This window comes from Empidonax traillii, unplaced genomic scaffold (genome assembly GCF_003031625.1).
Source record: "Empidonax traillii isolate 1590-97213 ecotype Southwest subspecies unplaced genomic scaffold, ASM303162v1 scaffold13:size3042203, whole genome shotgun sequence".
Taxonomy (NCBI): Eukaryota; Metazoa; Chordata; class Aves; order Passeriformes; family Tyrannidae; genus Empidonax; species Empidonax traillii.
Genome location: NW_020955206.1, coordinates 1,846,251 through 1,870,799, shown reverse-complemented (window position 1 = coordinate 1,870,799; position 24,549 = coordinate 1,846,251). Strand labels below are relative to the sequence as shown.

Below are 24,549 nucleotides of genomic sequence, written 5' to 3'. Positions count from 1 at the left end.
TCTCAAGCTATCCTTTAGTAATGACTTTTAACTTAAAGCTGTTTTGTGACAACCACACAGCTAAAACTACTTGCCACAAATGGGAAAGGTTTTTTATCTTGTCCAGGTTGCTTCAGCTGTAAGTTAACTTCCTAGACTTTTACTGTTTCTGTACTATTTTTTGCCACCAGGTGGGAGCAGAGCTTTTTATTTTGTCTTTAAGTGTAGTAAAATAGCAATGCCATTTTTATGCAAGTTTCCTTTTGCACCTTCACTTGTTAGCTCTTTGGGCAGGGGGATAATCTGAGTGTAGAGAAAAGGAATTCAGCTGCTCATTGTAGCTGATTTAAAAGGTAGGAGTTATGTTGCTGCAATTCCTGTAATTCACATGCTGCTGATTTTGGTGTAAAAGATTTATTTGAAGATCTGAATGTCACATAAATATAATCAGTGCTTTGCTCTGTGGAAAAAGTGTTCTCTGTCCCATTTGGAAAATAGGTACCTCAGTGCTTCGTTCAACACCCACACTCATGGTTGGTAGAATTAAAGAAAAGGATCTGGAAGTTTTAGGGAGTTGAGGAGTGTCCTCAGTAAAGCTGAAGAAGTTTTTTTTCTCCAGTGTGTGTTAATACCAATTCACATGGAAAAGAAGGAAGATAACTCTTATTCCATTGTTGCTGTTGAGGACTTGATGGAAATGCCAGTCCCTGGGCATTACTTCTCATGACAGATTCCATAGTGCAGCAGTGAAAATAGAAGGAAGGTTTGAAAACCACGTAAACAAACATGGAAAATTTGGATTTACTTTGTCTCAGATTGTTGGAGTGACCACAGATGTAAATTCAGATGGTGATTCTCTGTTCTCCCAAGACTAGTGGAAAAAAAAAAAAAAAGGAATTAGTTCAAATTGTAAGAAAGGTGAGAATTGTAAGAAATTTTCTTATTGTAAAGTTGGGTAAGTGCTGGAGCACTTAAGGAGTTGTGGAGAGGAGACATGCAAGGTTTGGGGGGTTTATAAATGACTTCATAAATGTAGCCTGTTGCATTCTTGCAGATACTGATTTTGTGTACGGTTATCCCAGTGTTGTCCTGGGATTTTTTTAATCATTGTCCAGTTTGAAGAAAGATCTGAGTGAGAGATCAAATGTTCTCCAAATAGGTCCCTCAGGCTAAGTATTCAATATCTAAGGTGTTATCTAAAATTCCTGGATCTTCAGCCTGGAGTCTGTCCACGTGGTTTCTCCCTTGGTAAACTTTGGACTTGCACTGATAAGGAAATAACCTTTTTTAGAAAAAAACCTGACAGATATTAGTAATAACACGACCTGGTGAATGAAATGTAGCAAAAGGTGCTTTGTTTGCCAACAAAAATGTCTAAACGTGTTAATACTGTTCCAGATCTGCTTTCAAATCAAGGCCTTGTTTCACAAGGCGTTGCCCTCCAAAGGGAATGTGAGTTCTTTTAGATCAATAACTGGAGCTGTCTAACAGGTTTTGAAATTTTAAGATGGTTTTCTCATGGTTGTAAAGTGTATTTTTCTTCTGATACTCTTGTAAAAATTCTTTAGTCATTGTGTAAATGTTGGATGGAGATGTGGTATTGAATGCTGTACACAAAGGTAATTCCTTGTTAAAAGAAACAAAACTCACAGTGATTGCACTACACACTGCTACAGAGTAGCTTTATGACCACAAGAGGATGCTAAAGGTCCTAATAATGTCTTTATTTAGCATGGTGCAAAAATAGGGAAGAGTTAATGTCGAAAGTTACTGATAGACATTCAAAATACAAATTCTTTCCTCTATTTTTATCCTAATTTCCAGCAGTGCTTAGTTGTGTTAACAGAAGGCTCGTATGTGTGCACCACACAGTTCAAATGTTGCTGTTTTATTAATATATCCTGAAATACTTGAGCAGTAATTTAATAACTATTTCAGCACTCACAGAGTTTTCATCTGCATCTCTGCTTCATTTTCCATTTTACATCTTTTTGTCTGCTCTTTTAGCTACCACGTTCTTTGTGTAATAGATGATGACTGATCTAAAAATATCCTATTTTTTGACATTTTTATTTGGTTAGAAGTGGTGGTATCTGCAGGAAATACAATCTTATAGGTAAGGAGGTGGTTTGGAAGTAGAAGGACATGGATTTTGTTTGCAGTTCTACCACCTCTGATTAGTTATGGCTTTGTGCCTCTGTTTTTCCACCTATGTCATGTTATTTTCTGTGTCCTTCTAGTGAACAGCCCAAACAATTGCCATGTTCATGTGCATCTCTTCATTCTGACTTGTCCTTATTTTGAAAATTTAAAATACAGCAGCTCCAATATTTGCTTTAAACAGTTTTCATTTAGGGACATAAATAACAAGTCAGGATTCCTGGAAAAACTCCCTGTGTTGCTCCTGTTTCATAACTGAGACACAGTTATGTGCATTGGTTTCTAAGTTTTAGTCCTGGGTCATCGCTGAAGGTTTTGGAAGCAGGAAAACAGTAGGAATTACATTATGTAAGGCTGTTATCTTGAAGATTTTGCAAGTCTTAAACCAGTAAATAAAACAGCCTGTTCTGAAGAGCGCAGTAACATCTGTCTGTCTGTTTGCACTGAGGTGTTTTTGCTGTAAGACAGTGGATGGTGAAACTTGTAAACTGGGACTGCTCTGTCATCTTCATCTCCCTTCAAAGCTGAAGAAATTGGGAAATACTTCCTAAAACTGGGGATAAGTGCTGCCAGCTAACGGGATTTTATATCTTTGTATCTATCTAAATAAAAATATCTGTTTTTAGGGAAACAAAAATAAAACCAAATAGGTCTTGTCAGTTTTGAAATGGCAGTGGTTGGTTCTTGTACCAGCATCCTCCTGACCCGAATTCCAGGATGTCTCCAGTGGAAGAAACACGTCTGGTTTGAGATTCAAGCAGTGCTCAGCTGGAATGAAAATGTTTTGCTGAGGTTTCTGGGAATCTTGTACATTGAACTGAATTATTTTGTGGTGCAACAACAGATGCTTGTTTGATGGCCACGTGTGAGTTTTGTTGATGCTCAATTTACTGTTTCTCATCCTGCAGAAATACTGGAAAGTGTAAGGCTAATACATAAACCAGTGTCTTTGCAACCCCGGGGGCTGATCAACAAAGGAAACTGGTGCTACATCAATGCTGTATCCTTCCCTGGGAAAAAAATAATGCTCTTAGGTTAAAATTTGTGTATTATATCTGTCAAAGTTTTTCTGGATTGCTCTGATAAGTATTTTATAAAAGTGTTTGTCTTCCCAGATCCTGCTACTGTGGTTAAGATGTGAAGTGTAGCAGCTGGAAATCCAGGGATTTGGGATCCTGAGCCTCATGTCCAGAGTTCCCCTCCAATCCTGTGTGCAGTTGTTACCTGTGCCAAAATATTGCAAGACTGTAACTTTCTCCTGATTGAAAACCCTTTAATTTCTAGTTGTGTTTGCTCTGTGCATCAATTTAGGTGGTTATTTATCTTTTGTACTTGAAGTAACTGTCCTGACTCTTGGGCTTTGTCTTGACAGTTTGGTAAGTGGATCATTTGGGATTTTGTTGAACAGGATGTCATTATTATGTTTAAAATAATCTTTTTGCACATTACGTTATGGAGGATGAGCCTGCTCTTAATGTACTGGAATTTTATTCCCCTGCAAAAATAACTTTTACCCTGGGGAGCAGAGATTGTCCTTCAGTGCTGTATTATAATATGAATAAAAATCATGAATGATTTTTAAAATGATCTCCTATGTTAGCAAGGCACACTGTGAGTGACAGCTGGGATGCCCCAAGTGCTGATACTGCAAGGGAAAAATACAAAGACAATTTCAAGACTGCTCATGACAGAGCCTAATAAACTATTTCCAGACCAGCAATTGTGCTTTAAATTTTAGCTTTTATCTTACATAACCAGTTGTGCACTCAGCTGTTACATATACATATTAGCTCCCATTTTTTCACTCTTGAAGTGTTACATGGGAATTTAGTTTTTGCACACTGTAAGGATCAAATTAATCTCTCTCTGTAGCTGTTGAGATCGATGCCTTTTTTGTTTTTTCCCTCCAGTCTTTTAATGCATTTTCTGTGTTCACTGGTCTCACCAAGTAGGTGGTTTTAAACTATTATTTTCCCAGTGTACTCTGGAGTTTCACTGGTTGCTCCTAACTCTTGACACTGCAGAATGTCTCGCATCACAGAGGGTTACTTTTGGTTTGGGTACAGGGGTGAATCACCACCTTTGATGTAAAACCTGTCAGCTTCTTCCATTCTTCTCAGAAAACACCTTACAGGTTAACTCTTGCCAATTTTCAAATTGTTAATTTTATAAAGTCTTTCCTGTGAAGGTTCTTTTCCTCTCCTGCACCTGGGCAAAATGTTTTCCTCTTTGCCATGATTAAAATGTCACTGAAGTGTGTTTTTTTTTAGTATAACTTCTACACATCGTTGGTTAATGTTGTGATAAAACTTCATCTTCTTTTCCAGTGTTGTTGGATTGATCGACATAATAAAAATACAAAGTTTGCATAGAATTATAAATTAATGTTTTGTTAATATACAGATGAGTTTTCTGCTTATTTCCTTAATGCCACTGCACAGACCCTGCAGGCCTTGGTTGCTTGCCCTCCAATGTATCATTTAATGAAGTCCATTCCAATGTATTCCAAATCGCAGAGGCCGTGCACCTCAACTCCAATGCTAGACAGTTTGTAAGTAGCTTGGGAAAAGGGAATGAAAGTCTGGGATCTGACAGAGCTCATTCAGAAATAACAAGTGATTGTTGCTGAAACTTGATCTGTGCCCAGAAGTCTCTCCCGTTTGGGTGATCCATGTCTTTTATAATGGACTTGGTGTTTTACAACTGCTTGAGTAGTCAAGGAAGATACTTCCCTTTGCCTTGGGACTATCAGTTGTAAATTGTGTTTAATATGCAAAAATGAACCAACCAAACACCTGGGTTTCATTGCAGTGATCAGGTTGATTTTTATGTCTTTACTCAGACTTTGTGGTGATATGGTATTTTTTGGCAGTTGTAATGACAATGATCTGATTTTATTATTTGTACTTCTAAGTCTGAACTTGCTGCTCACGTGGAGTTGTTCCTTCCTTTCTGTTGCAGTGTTCGTTTAATGAATGAATTCACTAATATGCCTGTACCTCCTAAAGCTAAGCAAGGTGAGTGGGAATAGGGGCAGAAAAGTCATAAAGTCATTTTTCTTATTGGTGATTCATGTCAAGAGGTCAGAGATGTTACACCTTAATTTTTTTTCTTCAGTGTAAAAGTGCAATAAGAATAGTTTTTGTTGAAGGTTCACTTAATTGTCAAGATTTCTTCTCAGAACATGCCCTTTCTAACAAAATCATGTAAAAAGTACTTGCTGTATTTTACTCCACTTCCTTCCTTATCTGTTTCCAGCTGTTTGGTTTATCACATTGCTCAATTCTGTCATCCTTCCTTAAATCCTGAACTCTCACATTCCTTTGGAACAAAAGGGGCCAGAACAGGCCTGCTGAGCAGTTGGAGATTGCCTGCAGGAATACTGTCCTGGCTTCTGATTCCAGAGTGAAAACTTTAGGAATATGATTCCTGCTAATCCACATTTAGGCTTAATGATCATGTAGTGAGGAATAGAATGTTTTTTAATGCAAATACATAATTTTACAGATTTCAGGGTTTTTTAATCTTAATTTTAAACCAAGTCTGTTGTATTACAAACTTACAGAAACAAGCACATTCCTGAAACTTTTTTTTATGTAACACGATAAGAAAGTATCACAAGGAGCTGCTTGTTCCAGTGATTTCCAAACAGTTCAGACATTTCTGTGGTTTCTTTCTGTAAAACAAATCTCACTGACTTATGCAACTTATTATACTTTTAGGTCATTTCATTGTGTAGTTCTCAAGTACAGTTTCGAGGCCTTGTATTGCCATTAGATGGAACATTCTGTCAAACTATTTCTTGTTTGTTTTTTTTTTTCTTCTCCAGTGAGGAAAAATGATCTGTTAGGATTGCAAATACACAAAAGCTTTTCAGAAGTGTTCTTCGAGTACAAAAATTTAAATAGAACTATTATGTTCTTTTAGGATGGCTGTGGATATTCTTGTTAATCTTCAGAGTGTTTTTTAACTTTTCTAAAGCATCTGTCAGTCTGTGCAGGATGATGTGAGATGTTTTTTTTTTTAAAAATGTTTACAGATAGGAGTACCAAGAGTAGAATAAAACTATTAGTGAAAAAAAATGCTGAACTCCAAAATCTAGTGATGTGTGAAGAGAATATTAATGTATAATGTAGAAAAACTTCTCTGTATTGTTATTTATATTTACTTCTCTTTTGCTTTGCAGCTTTAGGTGATAAAATAGTGAGAGACATCCGACCAGGAGCTGCCTTTGAACCGACCTACATTTATAGACTCTTGACGGTTATAAAGTCGAGTCTGTCAGAAAAGGTGGGACTTAAAACCCTTGAATTCTGTCGTGGCATTGCAGGGCAGCCCCTGTCACTGAAACTGTAAAGCCACACAGCAGAGTTAGTGCTCAAACACCATGAAAATCAGCTAATTGATAACTCGTTACAGCGAAGCTCAACTGCCTTGGGACTTGAATTGGTTAATTATAGGTTTGGCAGTTTAATATGTCAGAATTAAATTGCTATTGGAATGGAACATCTCTTTTTATAATGAAGTTACCAATGGATTGACATTTAAGAAATGAACAGTTGTTCATTTTTGTGAGGGGTTCAGCCTGGAATGGCAGAAGGTCCAAATACTGTTTCAGGTTTAGTTTTAATTTAAAGAAAAGGTAGTAGTTAAAACCATCTTTTGATTTAGCCATGGCTTGACAGCAACTCTTAATAGTGGTTTTAAAAGAAAAAAAATTTCATGTCACGTGTTAAATGGAATTTGTGTTGAGGAGAATGCAAAAATGCCATATGAAGCTTATGGGTGTCTTTACTGCTTAGGACAGTTTGGGTTGAACTGGTTAAAAATGAGGTACTGTTATAGTAAAATTTAAACTTTATTTGGCATTATAACTTAGGCTGAATAGTTGCTACATAAGCTAAGTTAGTAGGAGAAGGCTGGATGGTCCATGTCATGAAGCTTCTGTTGTAAGAAAACCATGAAAATGTCATAGAATTAATTGAGAAAAATGTTTTACTCAGGGCAGGCAAGAGGATGCTGAAGAATACTTGGGATTTATCCTCAATGGACTACATGAAGAAATGCTGACACTCAAGAAACTTCTCTCTCCACATAATGAAAGTTAGTGGATACTTTTTCTCTTAGTAGAAAACAATTTATTTCAAATACTGTGTTTGTGTGGTGATTCTGTATCACAGAGTAATGCTGAGAGTGGATGTTGAGATGGGGTAGAGTTCCGTGGTTTAGGGGATTCAGACATTAACAAATAATATTTTGTTAAAATCTGGATAAAATGAGCCCATTCTGTTGTTTATAAATGATCTGAAGTTACTGGGTGTTTAGAAGAGCACCATCATTCTGTAAATGCTCTGAATGACAACCAGTCATATACCTGGTCCTCCTAAGCAGTAAAGTTCTATATTACAAATTGTTTGAGGTTAACTCAAGTTGATTGGTCTTATCTTAAGCATGGGTATGTTTATCATTCATAATACCTGCAGTGTCAGTTGTTTTCTGGGGTTTTGGCTCTCTCAGTAGGAGCTCAAAATAGATCAGTGTCTTTTTTCACTGATCTATAAACCACTGTTAAAAATCTTCTTTTTGAAGTGGAAAGTTCTAGACTAACATCTAATTTATATCCAGTATAAACCTGCATATTAAACGATTTTAAAATTCCTACTGACAAAGTTGGTGAAGAATTTTTCTTTGGAAGAGTTACCAGAATTTGTATGCAGAGTAAAATGCCATTTTATTTTATCGTGGCTTTATGGTTGAGCCCCCTGTTAAAAATGAAACACAATACTGTGAGCCTTAGCCAGGTATAGAGTTAAGATCTCTAGTTATCTGATTTCTCTTGAGTTGGGTAAATTTGATAAGATTTAAAATGGTCATTCCACATTTTGTTCTGTAGCTATGTGCAGTTTATAGCCTCCTGACTCAGGCACTTGCAGAGAAAATATTTGCTAAGCTTTGGCTTCCCTGTAAAATACCTGTGCAGAGAAGGAGTTGTGTTTAATAATGGCTTAATTATGTTTCCAGAATAACACTTGACTTTCTAATTTTCTACCCCATAAATTTATCTGCTAAAAATATATCAAGCTTTGCTAGAAAACTCCATTTATTTACATACAGTCATCAGTGAGCTGGGTTCTGTTAATACAGGATGTATCCAACCAGGAGCGAACCTGGAAAATGCTCGTCCTCTTTCATTTATCAAATCAGTTGATCCGTGGAAGCATTTTATCCTTGGAAATTATTATTAACATTATTATTTCAAATTCTTTATCTGTCTACTTGTTTTATTTGTAAAAAAAACTCACCCTGGGTTTTTTTTTTTTCTTGGTCACTGGAAGAACTCTCGGTGTCCAACGGCCCCGAGGCTCAGGCTGTTCCCGAGGAGGAGGAGCAGGAAGAACAAGGGGAAGGCAGTGAGGACGAGTGGGAGCAAGTGGGACCTCGCAACAAGTCATCAGTCACTCGACAGGCTGACTTTGTGCAGACTCCAATCACTGATATTTTTGGTGGTCACATAAGGTACAGTACTTTGGCCTGGAAATTGTTGAGGCTGAATCTTTTGTAGTGTCTTAAACAAATTTTGAGAAGCAAAGCAATGCATGTAGAGAAAATATATGGAATATTAATGTCTACCTAATTTTTGTGTCCTCTGAGAATTCTTGACTCGTGTTGTAAATAAGGATACTAAGAGATAATGAGATTTACGAAGAGTTAAATCTTTTGAGTAAAAGAAGGAAATAAAATAAAAAATTGTGGGCGTTTAGTCCTTTAGACATTTAATGCTTCCCAGAGAAAAGTTCTGTTTAATAGTTAATAAATGTTAAAGGCAAAAGGAGTCTGGAAAAATATAAATTGCTACAAGATGTTACTGGAATGAAAAGAATGTGGGATATGTTACTTATATTCAGGTCTGATACCAGATGAAGGCAGAAAGTAGATACTGAAAGAATATTTTTTGGAAAGGAAGGCTCACGACTTGTTTGGAGAAATGTGTAATTTAAAATGAAAGCGGAGTAAACACTTGCTAAAAACATACTCAAAACAAAACTGCTAGACTTGAAGAATTATTTTTAAATTGGAGACAGACACTTAATTGCTGGTGTTTGACTCTCTGTGTTGCCAGATATTCAGTCTAGAAGTGTGAATAATGTGGGCTAGTGCCTTCTTCCTGTGAAATGCTCTGAAATTATTTAGTCTTCTGGGTTTTGAGCCAGACAGCTGGCAAATAAAATTATATTTTCCATAGAATTTGACAGGCAGATGTTTGTAGGTATTGATGGAATTTTACATCGATGGCTCACGTACCCAAGGGGTTGTTAATACCTTAAGTGTATTTATTGTGGTCAGAATTGTTTACATCTCCACTTGACTCCATTAGTTTTTGTATTAAAATACTGAGTGAATGCTGTGGAAATCACAAAAAATTATGTAAAGCAAAGGTGATACTGAAAAAAAGGGCAAAGGCACGCACCAAGGGTCCAATCCAGCATCTGTTGTTTGCTGTCACCGCATCCACTGTACTTGTCCCTCACACCAGGCCACACAATTTGCCAAAGGAACAGCATCCCATGGGGTGTTGGAAATCCTCATCCTCTGAGGCTGAGGGTGGAGATAGGAAGGACTGAATGCAGGAATGGCAGCAGAATTCCACTGAATAAAAGCATCAAGAAACTGGAAAAATGGAATGGAAAAAGCAGACAGGAAAAGATGGTTTGAATTGGCATCTTTAGGCTTGGGAAAGGTTTGAAATGGGAAGATTAAGGCTTGGGAAACTTTGGGCTGGCCTTGTAAGGTTTGAGTCTGTAAAATACCTATTAGGCAGACAGCCCATAAAGTCTGCTTTAGCAATGTGAGACTTAAATGTACCAATATAAAGTTTTCCTGAAAAATTCTTAATGTAGAATTCTTGCAGTGCCCAATTAATTATTCATTGCAAATGATGCATTTTCCCTTGTCCAGCTGAGATTTGTAGTTATCCTAATAAGTGATGGTGTTACAGAAAAATCTTAATCCAGAAAAGGTTTTGCTCTCATCTCAATTTCTGCTTATCTTTGTGAAGAAAATGTTCTGAAGAAATATAACAATATAATTTCTAATAATTGCTTTTGAAAAAAGTTTTTCCTAGCATTCTCTTTTGAGAATATTATTGCTATTATTCATTAAATTTTAATACCTGGTCTTGAACACAGTTGGAGCTGTTAACATTTTTCTCTGGATTATTGCCCTCAATAATGGTTTGCTTAAAAAAAATAAATTAGGAAGTGTATCCCAAAGCAGGGAAGGGTTTGTTGGTTGAAACACTGCTCTTACCATATGCTGAAGGTTTTGTCCTTTACACAGCCAAGGAGGAAGTGTTAAACTGAAATAAAGATGCTACTGTTTTCCATACCCTCCCTTCCCTCTAAAGGATATATATTTGCCAATATGAACCTGCACTGGCTGTTTCTATTGGTGCTTCTGGGCTTTGCCTGAGTCAGAGGGGCTCTTTTGTTTAATCTACGTTAATCTGAACATTAACATTTCCTACCTGACCTGGAGACATTCCAGCATGGCCCCACGGATCAGGGCTTTGTGTTAATTATAATTGTGTTTTCAAGCCTTGTCATGCACACCACCATAATAAATGAATAATTTTTTTGGCTCTATAAAGCCAGGTTTTTGTAGAAGCTGGAGCTTTTTAATGCAAGTACTGCCTTCAAAATAAAAGGGAAAAAAAATAAAATCTTTATTTTTTTTTCAGTGGAGTTTAAGAAAAATGAAAGTCAGGATGATCCACTTAGTGCAGTGAGTTCTGTCCCATTGCACAAAACAGTGGTCGCCAAGCCAGGCTACTTAAAAGCTGCAACTGAACACACTTCAAACAAAAACAAAACCCCAAAAAACACAGCAAACATGTACTCCTGCCCCAGGTCATTCCCTCTGCTAGTTTTCCAAAAGGCTCCAACTTATGTACAAAGGAGTAAGTCCATGGAAGAAGTCTGGACACAGCAAATGATGGGAGGAAAAGGAAATGCCAGTCCTCGATGGAGCAAAGTTTGTATTTCCTGTGGCAAGATTCAAGCAAACAATTTAAAATCACCGTGAAATTGGTCTTAGTGAAGTGACTTAGAAATCAGCGTATTTTTATTGGGGAATCTGTAATCAGTTGCAATTTTTACAGCAGAACACAGATAAGCGTTAGGACTTTGAACTTCTGAAGATCTGTTGGGAAATGTAATCTCAAAACTAACACAAAAAGAGCCTGGAGGTGATTTTTTTTTGTTAATGCATTATCAAAAACTTTTGATGCTTATCCAATAGCTGTTTTAATCTTTGCATAAATAAACCAATTTGGTTATATCCCATTCAGTATGTCCTTAGTGGATGTTAAAACCATTTAAATAGCACTAAAGTGGGTGTTTTCCTGTCGAAACTTGAAGCTTAACCTTTGTATTTGTGTGTGTTACTTGGAATTTAACATAAATTGAGCTACTTAAAGAACGTTTTTCTGACTTGAAGGTTCTGTATTGTCGAAAATGACACTCCGCTACATTTTAACTTTTTTATTTCCCCCCCCATAGATCTGTTGTTTACCAGCAGAGTTCCAAGGAGTCTGCTACACTGCAACCTTTCTTCACCCTGCAGCTGGACATCCAGTCAGACAAGATCCGCACAGTGCAGGACGCCTTGGAAAGTTTGGTGGCAAGAGAGTCTGTCCAGGGGTACACCACAAAAACCAAGCAAGAGGTGTGTTCTGCTGAGCCCTTTCTTTGCAGCCAACTCCTAAAGGTTTTTAAAAAGGGTTTTTATAGAGCTTTTGCTTTGCAAATAGCTATTGGAACAGTCTTATGTTAACAAAAGGGGGAGGAGCTTTCCCAAGTATCCTGCAGCAGTAAAATGTCTTACATGTGAGCACATCCACTGAGAGGAAGAGAATTAACCCATAACCAAAACCATACCTGTAAATAGCTGGTGTAGTAATTTATTGGAGATGTTGCTGCAGTGTATTTTAAATTAACAGAGCGAATGTGGTAATAATACACGCTGTTATGTTCAGCTGATCTTAACATACTGATTCCTGGGAATTGCCAGATTTTTTTAGTAAAGGAACAGCTCTTCAAAGCATCATTTCAAAGCAGGCTCTTGCTTTAGAAAAAAAAACTCCTGGAGCAGAACACTTGCCTGGTTGTGTGTGTGGCTGTCCTTGAGGAGTTTTGGTTTCCACACTTAACTTACAGATCAAAAATGGAAATATTTGTAGATGGGAGGCCTGGTAGAAGTCATTGTAGAACCTCTCTGAAATATCTGATGATTCCCAAGCAACCTTGCAAATTTTTTTTAATCTCCTCTTTCAATTAATACATAATAGTAATAATTGCAATAGAAAAATCTTTCCAAGGAGGAAAAGTTTGCCTTGGGCCTTGCAGTTTGAGAACTTGTGGTAGAGGGTAATAAATTAGGCTTTATAAGGCATTGCCTTGCTCCTTATGGTGGGCAGCAGTAAAGAACACCATCTCTGCTGTGCCTGGATTGCTCAGGTGGAAATTTCCTGTACACTGTGGATAACTCTGGAGTTGTAGGTGTTCTCTCTGACATTCATGTCTGTATCTGTGAGTTTTCTAAATACTCCGAGTGAGAACAGGGTGAGATAAAGAAAAGATGGATCATTTTCTTTGAAAAGCCAAAGATGAGTAGCTGAAATTTGCCTGGAGTGCTCAGAACATTCATTTCTCCAGTTGTTTTCCATGTGAAAGAAACATTTGCAATGCCAGCTCATCATGATTTACCTCATGGATCTTGTCTTGCCAGTCATTCATTTTTTTGGTTTTGCCTGCAGATGGTTTTAACTTCTTGACTGACAACCCAGTGTTCAATTAGGGGGTTTGGAAGAATTGGGTGTTCAAATTAGGTGCTGGAGGTTTGGGCTGGCTTATTTCAGAGTTTGGATGGAAATACAACCATCCACAGTGTCTTCTAGACTTTTTTTTTTTTTTTTTTTTTTTTTTACGGAATTCAAGTTGAAATAGTTTTTCTTATACTAAAATTGTAGTAAAACACTGAAATCATTGTCTGTAGAACCAGCAAAGGACTTTGCAGATAGTAATTTCCAGACTGTGTTGCAAAGAAGTATTTAATGTCCATTTTACAGAAGGGAAGCTCAGAATTACTGATAAAGCTAAAAAATAACATTATTATATTAGCAAAAATTATTGCTGTCTCCTGATTGTTTTAATCTGGCTTAAACTGTGGGCATAGAATAGATAGGTGAAGAGCAATCTGCCAAATACACGTGAATGATTTATCTTAAAATTTGTTTTTTAATCACTTCGAGCTGGTTTTGAATTTAATGTGTGTATTAATACAAACAAAAAATCATTCAGATTTTCATGCAGTGTTAAATTAGGCATTTTAAATGCAAACAGCTGTTTAAAATGGAGTGACATCCTCTTGCTGTTCCTGACTTAAATTTCAGTTGCACTTGAAGAAAGATCTTTTGGTTCCTTTTGGTCCTACGGTTCAATTGGTTAAATCTTGAATATTTGATAGTTGATATGTTAAGGGATAAATTTTTATCCTCATTGAAGTGATCCTTCAGTCTCTTATTCCTATTTACAGATATTTTTAGTGTCTTGAGCAACAAACTGACCTTACCTTGTTGACTTTTCCAGGTTCCCTTCCCCATACTCCTTAGGGGGAGTCTTCACATTCCCTGGGGTTCTCAAACTGCTCCTTGAGGACCTCAGAGATTTTACTTTGCAAGCTTGGAAAGAGAGAATAGTTTTTTCCCCATGAATTTTTATTCCCCACTTAGTAGGTTCTAGCAGAATCAAGCCCTGTATTGAAAAATAATATGCTGGTGACTGCCAATAAAGAGATTTTTCCCAGTAAAAAGCGGAGTCAAAAACCTTGAGCAGTTATTTTGAGAAGTGTTTTTATGTCTTAATTTCTAGGAAGGCAAAACATTTTTGTTCTGCAGTTCTGAGCTCAGTTTCGGCTTTTCAAACAGCAGCTTTGTGGATTGTTTGGTTATAATTATATAAAAATCACTATTTAGTAGAGAAAAGTGTGGTCATAACTCATAGTTCTCTCTTTGAAAAGCCTGAGTTGTCCTCTAAGACAGCACTTTAGTTGAAGATCCAGTGGGCTTTAAGTCATTAACTGCAGTTTTTGTAATAAATTAATTACAAATCTGGGGTTTTTTGCAAGTGTATTTAAAATTAAACACTCCTAATTTGAAGGAGTGATTTTGAGCAGTTAACAAGAAATTACAGGTGTTCTTTGTGTCTGTGTCAGGTGGAGATCAGCAGAAGAGTCACACTGGAAGAGCTGCCCCCTGTTCTTGTTCTGCACCTCAAGCGGTTCGTGTACGAGAAGACTGGGGGGTGTCAGAAGCTTATCAAGAACATCGAGTATCCTGTTGATCTGGAAATTAGTAAAGGTAAAGATTTTTGAACAGAATTTCCCCCTCTGTAGAGAACAGATAACACTGTGTTTCCTCAGGGTGTCTGTGTTTCAATTTTATTTCTTCTCCACAAGATTTTTGTTTTCATCGTTGTCTGAAAACTCAGTAATTTTTGGATGAACATTTTGTATATTTTTTCCTTTTATTTTATTCTTAAAAAGAACATATTTAGGTTTTCTGAGTTCAGTCTTGCTGAACCTGACATTGCCTCTCTAAGAGTTGCAGCATCTGTTTTGGAAAGAACATTATGATGAAAGATTTTAAAACCTTTGGCACTTCCTAGACAATGGGTTGACCAAAGAAGAGCTTCCTGTGGATTTATGGAATGGGGTTATAGGCTGGAGTAAATATGGAGTAATTATAGACTGCTAAGGACAATAATGGGAAGTGATCCTCTTGAATGAGGGCTGTGTCCCCTCTACAAGACTGTTGCCAAGTAATACTGGATATTTTTATCACAGATTTATTTAAATAATTAGTGGCTGATGGAAGGAAACTGGTATTTTATAGAAAATGCAGCCTTGTCATTACCTGACAGTAGGAATGAAAGGGAAAAAAATGAAGTCTCATCTTTTGCTCTGTTTTTTTTTCCTTCATTTTTAGTTGTATTTTTAAAACTTCCATAAGCTACAGTGTTCAGCAAACCTGAAAATTCAGTCTCTTGATTAAGAGGTATCAAAACCATGACCATTCTTTAAAGGCTGCAGAAGAAATTTCAATTCGACTTTCTCCTTTATGATAGTGTTGATTTCTCTGAGAAGTAATTGATCCCCTTGAAATTAAATTTCAAAATTTTCTAACTGTTGCCTTTGTGACTTTGTTTTCCTCCTCCAGAGCTGCTATCTCCTGGTGTGAAAAGTAAAATTTTTAAAGGCCAAAGAACCTACCGGCTCTTTGCAGGTATTATTTAATCTCTGTGCCTCTGGTCCCCGTGTTGCAAATGCAAATTCTTCATATGGAATTGTGAGAACACTGGAGTTACAGTTAAAATTACACTGAAGTAGTTTGTGGGTGTGATATTCTTATATTTATTGCGGTTTTTGCATGTGTATAGACATGTATATTGTTACACCTGTATTTATGGATCTCACTGATCCAGCTCTGCAAAAAGTTTTGTAGCAGATCCACCCTGACAAATACCAGCAGAAACTGAAATACAGCTGGAATAAAACTGTGCCTGAAATACAGCACAGATTCTCAGAATAATGTCTCAAATGTCTTTGGGAAAAGCTGTTTGAATACTGGCTTCGCATCCCCTTGAACCCCAACTTCTGTGTCACCAAGTTAAGTTTCAGATATCATCCAGAATTTGCCTCCCTATTGAACAATAAAGTTTAGAAAATTGATTCAGGTTTAGGCTAATGTAAAAAAATTACATGCTAAATTTCCCCACATGCATAGATGGAGAGTATTGTGCCTTTTGCAGAAAAGAGACAGTTAAGGAAAGAAGGCAGTTTGAGTCTGTCTTGGAATTAGCAGATAGAGGTGTTCGGTTCACAGATTTGTTAAGGAGGTTACTGAGAACTAATAAATGTGAAACTTGTAGGTTGGTTCTTTTATAATTGGTTCTCTCCTAGAACTTTGTTTCAGAATAATATTACAGTGAAAATGAAAACTGTGGTTGGAGGGGGATAACTGCACTGATGACAAATGTGAGCCAGTTGGAAAAGTGTGCCCTGATTTTTATTTAATTTTTTTTTAAATAGATCACTGATTTTTTTAATAGGCAATTAGAGAGGTTTTTATTTACAAATAGTTTCAATAAAACACTGTTATCGTCAGCAGAGTGAATGTGTAGCTTAAAGTATCCCCTAAAGTGTGGCAGTACCTGTTGGAAGGATGTGCTGCACTCATTGCAAACGCAAATGCAAATTGCAAGGCAAATCCTTTCCAGAAAATCATCTAGGTAGTTATAAAAAGCAATTTGATGCTTTTGATTCTTATTTACTTAACCCTTTATTTAGAATCATGAGATTTGGTACACTGGAGAAGTGTGACAAATATTGACCAGGAGTGACAGGACTGGAGTGACAGGACAAGGGGGAATGACTTCACACTGACAGAGGGCAAGGTTGGATTAGATATTGGAAGGGAATTCTTCCCTGTTAGGGTGGTGAGGGGCTGGGATGGAATTCTCAGAGAAGCTATGGCTGCCCCATCCCTGGATAGACATGGTCTTAAGCTCTGCCAGAGGAGGTTTAGGTTAGATATTTGGAAGAAATTCTTTACAGAGAGGGTAATCAGGCATTGGAATGGGCTGCCCAGGGAAGTGGTGGATTCTCTGTCCCTGGAGGTTTTTAAGATGAGACTGCATGGGGCACTTAGTGCCATGATCTGGTAACCATGGTGTGGTGGATCAAGTGTTGGACTTGATGATCTCAGAGGTCTTTTCCAACCTATGATTCTATAATTCTATGATTCTGTGCAGAGTCCAAGGCCAGGTTGGACAGGGCTTGGAGCAACCTGGGCTAGTGGAAGACATCCCTGGCCATGGCAGGGTGTGGAATGAGATGGGCTTTAAGGTCCCTTCCAATTCAAACTATGTAGTGATTCTACACAGAATCAGATGTAAGCAAGAACTAAAAAATACTTAAAGATTGTTGCTGAAGCCAGATCATCCCATCTGGAGAAAACAGTGAGGGGCAGCGGGTTGACTCCATTAGTCAGAACACGGTGCTGATAATGCCAGGGCAGTGGGTTCACTCCCCACCCAGGCCCTTCATTAAGAGCTGAACTTTGTGTGTCCCTTCCAACTTGGGCTATTCCATGAGTGAGCCTTTCCCTTTATTCCCATTTCCCTGGCTCTGTGTGTGTGTGTTGCTCTGTGCCTCACTCCCATCTCCCTGCAGTTGTGTATCACCACGGGAACAGCGCCACGGGTGGCCACTACACCACGGATGTCTTCCAAATCGGGCTCAATGGCTGGTTGCGCATCGACGACCAGGCCGTGAAGGTGATCCATCAGTACCAGGTGGTGAAGCCGACTGCGGAACGCACAGCCTACCTCCTGTACTACCGCCGTGTGGACCTGCTGTGACCCCTGCCTGCAGCACCCTGCTCTCTAGGACGCCAACTATCACTAATTTCCTCTCCTGTAAATGCTCTTCTGAGTGAATCTTTTGTTTTCTTTTTTTTTTTTTCCCTTTTATTTTTCCTTTTCTTTTAATTTTCCTTTTATTTTTTCTTTAATTTCCTTTTTTTTTCCCTTTTATTTTTTATTGCCCCCTTTTCTTTTTTTCCCCACCCCTTGCAACTATAAGAGTGATAAAGGAAACTACCGTGGGTTTGTGCACGACGTAGTTTGTGTTGACCTTTTTGCCAGAATGAAGTCGCTTGGTTGGAAGACTCGAGTCTCGTGAATCACAAAAAAAAAAAAAGAGAAAAAAAAAAGAAACAAAAATTAATCTGAGTTCATGCTGAATCCTAAGATAATAAAGGGATTGACGTTTAATTCCCACTTTCTAAATGCGTAGTAGAAGAAAACCCTGCACCAGCAACAGAACTTGTAGATTTCTGTGAAAATGTTTTATCTTTACTTCAGTAAAAAAAAAAAAAAATTAAAAAAAAAAGTTAAAAAAAATAAATAAAATAAAAAAGCTCTCTCTGCTTTCCCCAATAGTTTTTTGATAAGTGGTAAAATATGAGCCGATGTGTATGAGATGGAAATGGTCCTTTGTGCTTCAAAACATGTACAAACTGCAGAGTTGCTGGTTCCTGATAAGAAGACACATTTTAATAATTGTGCGATGAGAAACTGCTTAAGTACACATTGCAGATCAAATATTTGGAGTTAAGATGTTAGTCTATATAGATGGGTGATTGTAACTTTATTGCTATTAAGAAATTTCAAACTGCATTTATGCTTCTGTGTACATGAAATTAAGAAAATGGGCAAAATAATTAAGATTGATATTTCTTTAAGTCTGCTTTGTTTAATTTTGCTGTCTGCTCTCCTATAATGTTGAGTTCCTAATTGTACACAGTTTAGTGATATCTAGAAGTATAAAGTTGTCGCCCATCAATAAAAGTCACAAAGTTGGTTTAAGGTGTGTTGTGTGGGTTTTGTTTTTCCTCAGGTGTAAATTCTACCCGTGGAAACTCTGAAGATTTCCGTGTAGCACTTCCATGAGGTGTAGAGGGCCTTCCCCAGCTGAAGTGTAGATTATATTCTTTCAATGTTACAACTTCTTGAAACTTCAGAATGTCCCATTTTGCACTGGGATGGAGCTGAACTTTGAGAGGAGAGGGGAAGGGAGAGGAAATCAGTCATCCCAAGGGATGTGGCAGTCCCTTGGGACTGAGCTGAGCCCTGGCCAGCCAGGAGAGGGAATGGAATCCCTTCTGTATCCTCCTGAAAGGCCCCCCCAGTTGTTTCTGAGGTAGGTGGTGTTTTGTCTTCGACTAAACTATTCCCTCCTTTAGCCAAGTCAACATTGTCATGGAAAACTTTTGGTAAAAAAAATGTGTTGGATGAGCAGCAGGACCTGTTGAACACCCTCCTGGTTTGCCCTGACTCATCTTCCCTCTGCTCGGATGGTGAAGAGCTCGGGATTTTCCTGCCTGTGGCTCACTGCTGGCAGTGCTGTTACCATTCCATCCAGGAAGGAGCTTCCTGCCCCAGGCTCCAGCTGTAGGTGGGAGTGCCCAGCCCTGGGGCACTTTAGGATGGTCCTGTTTTCCTTACTTAAAGGTGGGTGCTTATGAAATGGATGTTCTCTTTCTGGAATGTTCAGGCAGGGTTAATTTTACCACTCTTGCAATCCTGATGCTGGGAAAGTTCAATTGATGCTTTGTCAGTTGTTTTGGATATCCAATTGTGTATCATTTTTTTCATGGATGAGCAGTATTAGTATTTTTTGATCTAGAAATCATGAGTGAGGTGCTGTTCTTGATTTTGGTGACATTGTACCAACGCTGAAACAATTTTCTGTCCGAAGCTCACTTGGATTTTGGCTGGTTGCAGGGAAAACCTCAGTTGCTGGCTGCTCACTGGGCATGGTGCCCTGGAGCTGGGGCTGCCCAAGGACTGGTGTTCCCAGGGTTTCCCAAGGCAGGGTTGCCCGTGATGGGAATTGCCCTGGAGCTGCACTGGTGAGACATTGAGCGCTCTGCTTTGATTTTGAAATCTGAGGGGAGTGGGGGGGTGGTTCCAAATAGGAGGGAAATCAGACTCTGAAATGACTGTTCTGTGCTGGTTATTCATGTCCTGTTCCTGCACCCTGGTTGAAGTAGTTTTCTGTATTGCAGAAACCCTGTTTTTAATTATTCTTGTGGCTGTGTTGAGTATTTATTTACTTGTATCTCCAGTGCATTGTGAAAAGCTGCATTTCTGATAACGTGGTCTTACCTGAATAGTCCAGATATAACTGCAGGTGATCAGTAATTAATACATTACTAGGTAGAGGTTACAAGTGTTATTATTTTAAAGATATGGCAATGAGTCATTGCCAGTTTAAAAATCAAGTGTTGAAATCCGCTCTTAGTATGACTTGGAATTGTTCAGAGGGTAGGAATTTTTTGATTTTTCACTGAGTATGTTACAAATGCACTTGTTGGTAAAATCTGACTTCTGCAGTGGATTACTCAAGGGGAAATAAAAAATATGTGGCAACAGTGATGTGAACACATAGCCACAATTTTTATTTTCTGGATTAAGCTCTTACCATTGTTGCAAAATGAGGGTTTTACAGCCTTTTGATCATTTGCTTTGTCTGTGTGTGATTATGTAAAAGAAAACCCCAACACCCACAGCAACCCCTTCTCCCATACACCGTAAATCCGGTGGTTGTTTACTGATTTTTAAACCAGGGTTTAAGCAATTTTTTTTTTTTTTAAAAGCACATTAAGACCTAAAATTTTCATAACTGGTAACTTTGGATGTGCAGGTCCAAAAGGCTATTGGGAAAACCTTGTGCTATAAGCCAGGTCTGCAGGGGAACAATTGGATGGGTTATCAAAGGCACAGGGTATTTGGGGGTGAGGGGGAGGTTGCCTGTGTTTTAATTAGGAAACTGCTGGTTTCCATAATATCCCTTGCGGGTGATGTCACACCTGGGGCTGGGCTGCAGGAGAGGGCAGTGGTGGTCTGTGCCAGGTTTATCTTTGTAAATGTGCTCTAAATCTCTCTGATTTCGACTAGGAATGAGGAGCAAGCCTTGGACGTGCCGGGGATGTTCCCAAGATTTTGAAGGTTGGTGCAGCTGGGGGTTTATTTCAGGCTATTTTTAATTACCCAAAAGGATTTTAATGAAAGAATTTTGTATGGGCAAATAAACAGCTGTAAGGGCTGTGGAGCTTGTGATTGCAATTCACCTTCTCTGTTTCAGGGGGGTGAAATCTCCAAAGACAGGTCCTGGGTTAATAGTTCTGAGCTGTCTCAGTCTGCAGATCTTACTTTATTATTATACCAGTTTATTTATTATTTTAAAAGCGTTTTTCAACATCTCTCACTGCAGATGTGACCAGGGAATGTGGGGAGATGTGAGAACAAGGTGAGATGTTTTCATGGAATCACAGAACAGTTTGGTTTGGAAGGGACCTCAAAGCTCATCTCATTTCCCCCCCTGCCATGGGCAGGGACAGCTTCCACTAGACCAGGTTTGTCCAAACCCTATCCAATCTGACCATGAAAATGTCCAGGGATGGGACAACCTGTGCCTCACTACCCTCACAGTGAAGAATTTTGTAGTTTTTAGTTCACATTTCACTTCTACTTATTGTGGTCAGCGGTGGCCCCCAAATTTTCTGAAGTTGCTGCTCCTTGTGTGCTCATTTCCTTCTCTTACCTCAAGTTTTACCTGGGCACCGATGAAACAGCACAGGTTTTATGGGGAGTTGTTTTCTTTGCGTATCATCAACTGATGAAACATTTGGGGGAATGTTCTTTGTTGTGAGAAGATGGAAAAGAAGCTGCAGGAGAACCTGTGTGATCAGTCCAGGCTGCCCTGGAGAGCAGTGAGAAAGGATAAATAGGGATTCACAGTGCCAAATATTAGTTGTGCTTGGGAGTAAATCTATAAATGCCTTTCACTCCTGTGATTTGGATCCCCACAGTTCATCTGCTAATTAATTCATCTGCTGGAGCAACCTGCTGGAGAGCAGGATGGATGTGTCAGGGATTTCCTGGCTACCTCTGCCCCACTGCATCATCCTCAGGCAAAGCCAAAGCCCAGGCAGGAGAAGTGTTAAGTAGGCAGCAAAGCAGGGGGTGTTTCCCCCAAACCTGAGCATGGCCGTGCCTGGTGCCCTTCAGGAGCAGCCCAGGGCCTGCTGGTCCCCACTGTGCTCTCGCTGTACTTGGGCACAGACAAGTTCCTGCAGGTTTCACCCTCTTATTCCTCCTGTGCTCCCTCTGCTCTGGAGGAGGAGTCAAGCCCAGAGAGCACCAAGAGTTACCCTGCAGTTTTCAGCCTCTCCCCCTGCTGTTCCCTCTGCCCTGCCTGGCTTTGGGCCCGTTATTGCCTGTTTGAATAGGAAATAAAGGGGAATTAATTCAAGTTGAAGATCAAGACATGCTGTCTGCACGGTCAATTAGGAGGGCACAGGGAAATCTGTGTCTCTTCCCATTCATTGGTTATTCCATTAAAAGCCTCTCTCCTAATATATACTTATATATGCAGCCTCCTTTATGTGGCTTTTACCACATATGAAATGGAGACGTTGTAATCAAGGCAGTAATAATGTGGAATGATTAAAAGTAACTTCTGATTGTTTTGGCTTTAGCTGAACATATGGCCCCAAACTGCTGACTTCAGACAAAATGAGGTGGATAAAAAGCCTCGTTCCAGGTTGTGCTCATCCCTAAACACAACCATACCTTGTACAGTGAAAATCAGCCTGGCATATATTAAAAAAAAGAAATAAAAAATCAAATCTTTGTAGAGCAGCCGGATTGATGGAGCAGTCAGACAGCCCAAACCATCCTACAGGGATTCATTTCCCATAGGAACACTTGTGGAGATTACAAAATACTGAATTTCTCTGAGGTCTGGAAATTATTTGTACGTCGGCATGTGAGATTGAGAATGAGTTAATTCAGCTTTATGGTAATTGGGGTGAACAGCACCTTCAGAGGGCTGTGAGTCAGGGCTGGGGAGCCATGTGTGTGGTTTTGGGGTGGCAGCCTGTGTGGGGGCACGATGGTTCACCCTGTTGGCCCTCGTTATTCAGAGAAATTAGGAACTGGGGGGGCTGCAGCACCTTCAGCTGATTAAATAAGCCTTCAGGAAATACAGCAAACTCACTGATCCAGAGTGAATCAGAGGAGTAAGGAAAAAAAAAAAAAGAGGATACAGTGATTTTACAGTAAAGCAGTTCAGAACCTTCTGTCAGCCCAGTTCTGGGTGGTCTTTGCCAGTGCTGGTGGCAAAGTCTGAGCTTTTTTGGGAGCAAACTGCCCAGATTGCACTGAATTGCTCCTGGCAGGGTAGAAGTGCCAGGTCCAACTGCTGGACCATGTGTTGTCAGTTCACATACACAGTTTGTTTTGAAGTAAATAGAAACTCTTTGTAAATACAGCTGGGAGAGCGTGGCCAGTGGAGAAGAGCAGCCAGAAGGGGTGTTGTGGCTGTACCAGGCTGCAGGACTGGGGCTGACTGGTGAGGACTGGCTCCCTGTCTCGCTTGAAAACGGAGCAGAAGATACACCCCATGTGATGGGAATCTGCAACTTCTTCAAAGATTCTCAGGAAAATGGTGTAAGAGACAAAATCAAATCAGCAGTTATGCCTTGGATTGCACTCCAGAGGGTTCTGTTCTCTGCTCAGAGCAGTTGTGCTCTCTCAACTGCCAATATTTGCTGCTCTTGAACAAGTTTGATAAATGTCCTTCTGCTTTCTGAGCACCGCTGGGTCTAAACAAACCCCTGGGAGTATCTTGTAAACTCCCTTCTAGTAAACAGTAAATAAAAGTGGTTGGTGTTTTGCCTGAAGAAATAAATATTGACTTCTTAGAAGAATGGAAGGACTTTTTTCCCTAAGAACTTTGGAGAGAGGACTAGGCAGTGGATTCGGAAAAGTCACGGCAGCTTTGCTTGGATGTGCCAAATCCGGGAGATTGATGTTCCCTGTTCCCCTGCCTCCACGTTGGGTTGTCACTGGTGCTGCTTCCACAGAGGGACACCCCAGGTGATGTGCTGTCCCTGGAGTGCTGCTGGATGGGAATCCCACGGGACTCCCATGCGTGGTGATGTCTGGATCTGCTCATCCCCCTGTGGGCTGGAGCTGCGGCAGCAGAGGTGCCGTAACATACCCGTGCTGTTACTCACCACAGTGGTTTGTTTTTTCCCAGCTGTTTACTTAAAGAAAAGGGAAGGAACTTTTCAGCCTGTCTTTTGCTCAATCGTTTCCCTTTACTGTGAGTAAACCCACGGAAATGGGCACGGAGCTGGATGTCACAGCCGGAGCTTTTGGGGCATCAGCGGCACAGCAGGAGAGGTGAGTCCTGTCTGGGGGTTTCACTCGCTCTTTGCTTTCCTTATTCCCTGGAGCTCCCGACTGAGCCACGGGGAATGTCAGAGCTGGGAGAACTTTGGGAACAAAGTTCAGAGGGGGATTAATCTGTTTCCCAGCAGGCACCCAGCTCTGGGAAAAAAGGGGGATGCCATGAGGTGTGCTGGAGGGCTGGAGCTGGGAAATCCCAAATCCCTCGCTGTGGGATTTCCCTGTGAGGAGCAGGAATGGCTGAGCTGGCAGCCGGGAGGAGCCAGCTGGCTTTAGTCCCTCGCAGGAAAAAAACCCTTTTTTGGATTCCCCCTCCCTCCTCACAGGAGCTCCTGGAATCCGCAGCGCTTCGAGCTCTGCCCGAGCACCGACTGCGGGGGAAAGCCCTTTTATACCACCATGGGCTGCCCTTCTCCTCCTCCTCCTCCTTCTCTCCCCTCCCGGTGCTCCCGCCTTTGGGAGGATGGTCCTGCTCTGCTGAGCCCCAATGACTGACTTCAAACTGCCGCGGTCCCAATCTCTGCTCCTCTCT

At 39.7% G+C, this 24,549-nt stretch overlaps 2 protein-coding genes across 2 annotated transcripts in view; both read left to right on the top strand.

Annotated features, from left to right (window-relative positions):
• The window catches only part of USP10 (ubiquitin specific peptidase 10), a 46,444-nt gene extending 27,821 nt beyond the window's left edge, over positions 1-18,623 (top strand). Inside the window, exons 5-14 of the mRNA XM_027890742.1 lie at positions 3,048-3,139; positions 4,581-4,690; positions 5,101-5,156; positions 6,326-6,429; positions 7,143-7,242; positions 8,475-8,655; positions 11,697-11,862; positions 14,410-14,554; positions 15,413-15,478; positions 17,428-18,623. Coding sequence (XP_027746543.1) covers positions 3,048-3,139; positions 4,581-4,690; positions 5,101-5,156; positions 6,326-6,429; positions 7,143-7,242; positions 8,475-8,655; positions 11,697-11,862; positions 14,410-14,554; positions 15,413-15,478; positions 17,428-17,615 — 1,208 coding nt within the window. The 3' untranslated portion in view covers positions 17,616-18,623. The remainder of the gene's footprint in view (positions 1-3,047; positions 3,140-4,580; positions 4,691-5,100; positions 5,157-6,325; positions 6,430-7,142; positions 7,243-8,474; positions 8,656-11,696; positions 11,863-14,409; positions 14,555-15,412; positions 15,479-17,427) is intronic.
• Positions 17,678-24,549, top strand: part of CRISPLD2 (cysteine rich secretory protein LCCL domain containing 2) — a 38,898-nt gene continuing 32,026 nt past the window's right edge. Inside the window, exon 1 of the mRNA XM_027890755.1 lies at positions 17,678-17,688. The gene's annotated coding sequence lies outside the window, so the exon portion shown is untranslated. The remainder of the gene's footprint in view (positions 17,689-24,549) is intronic.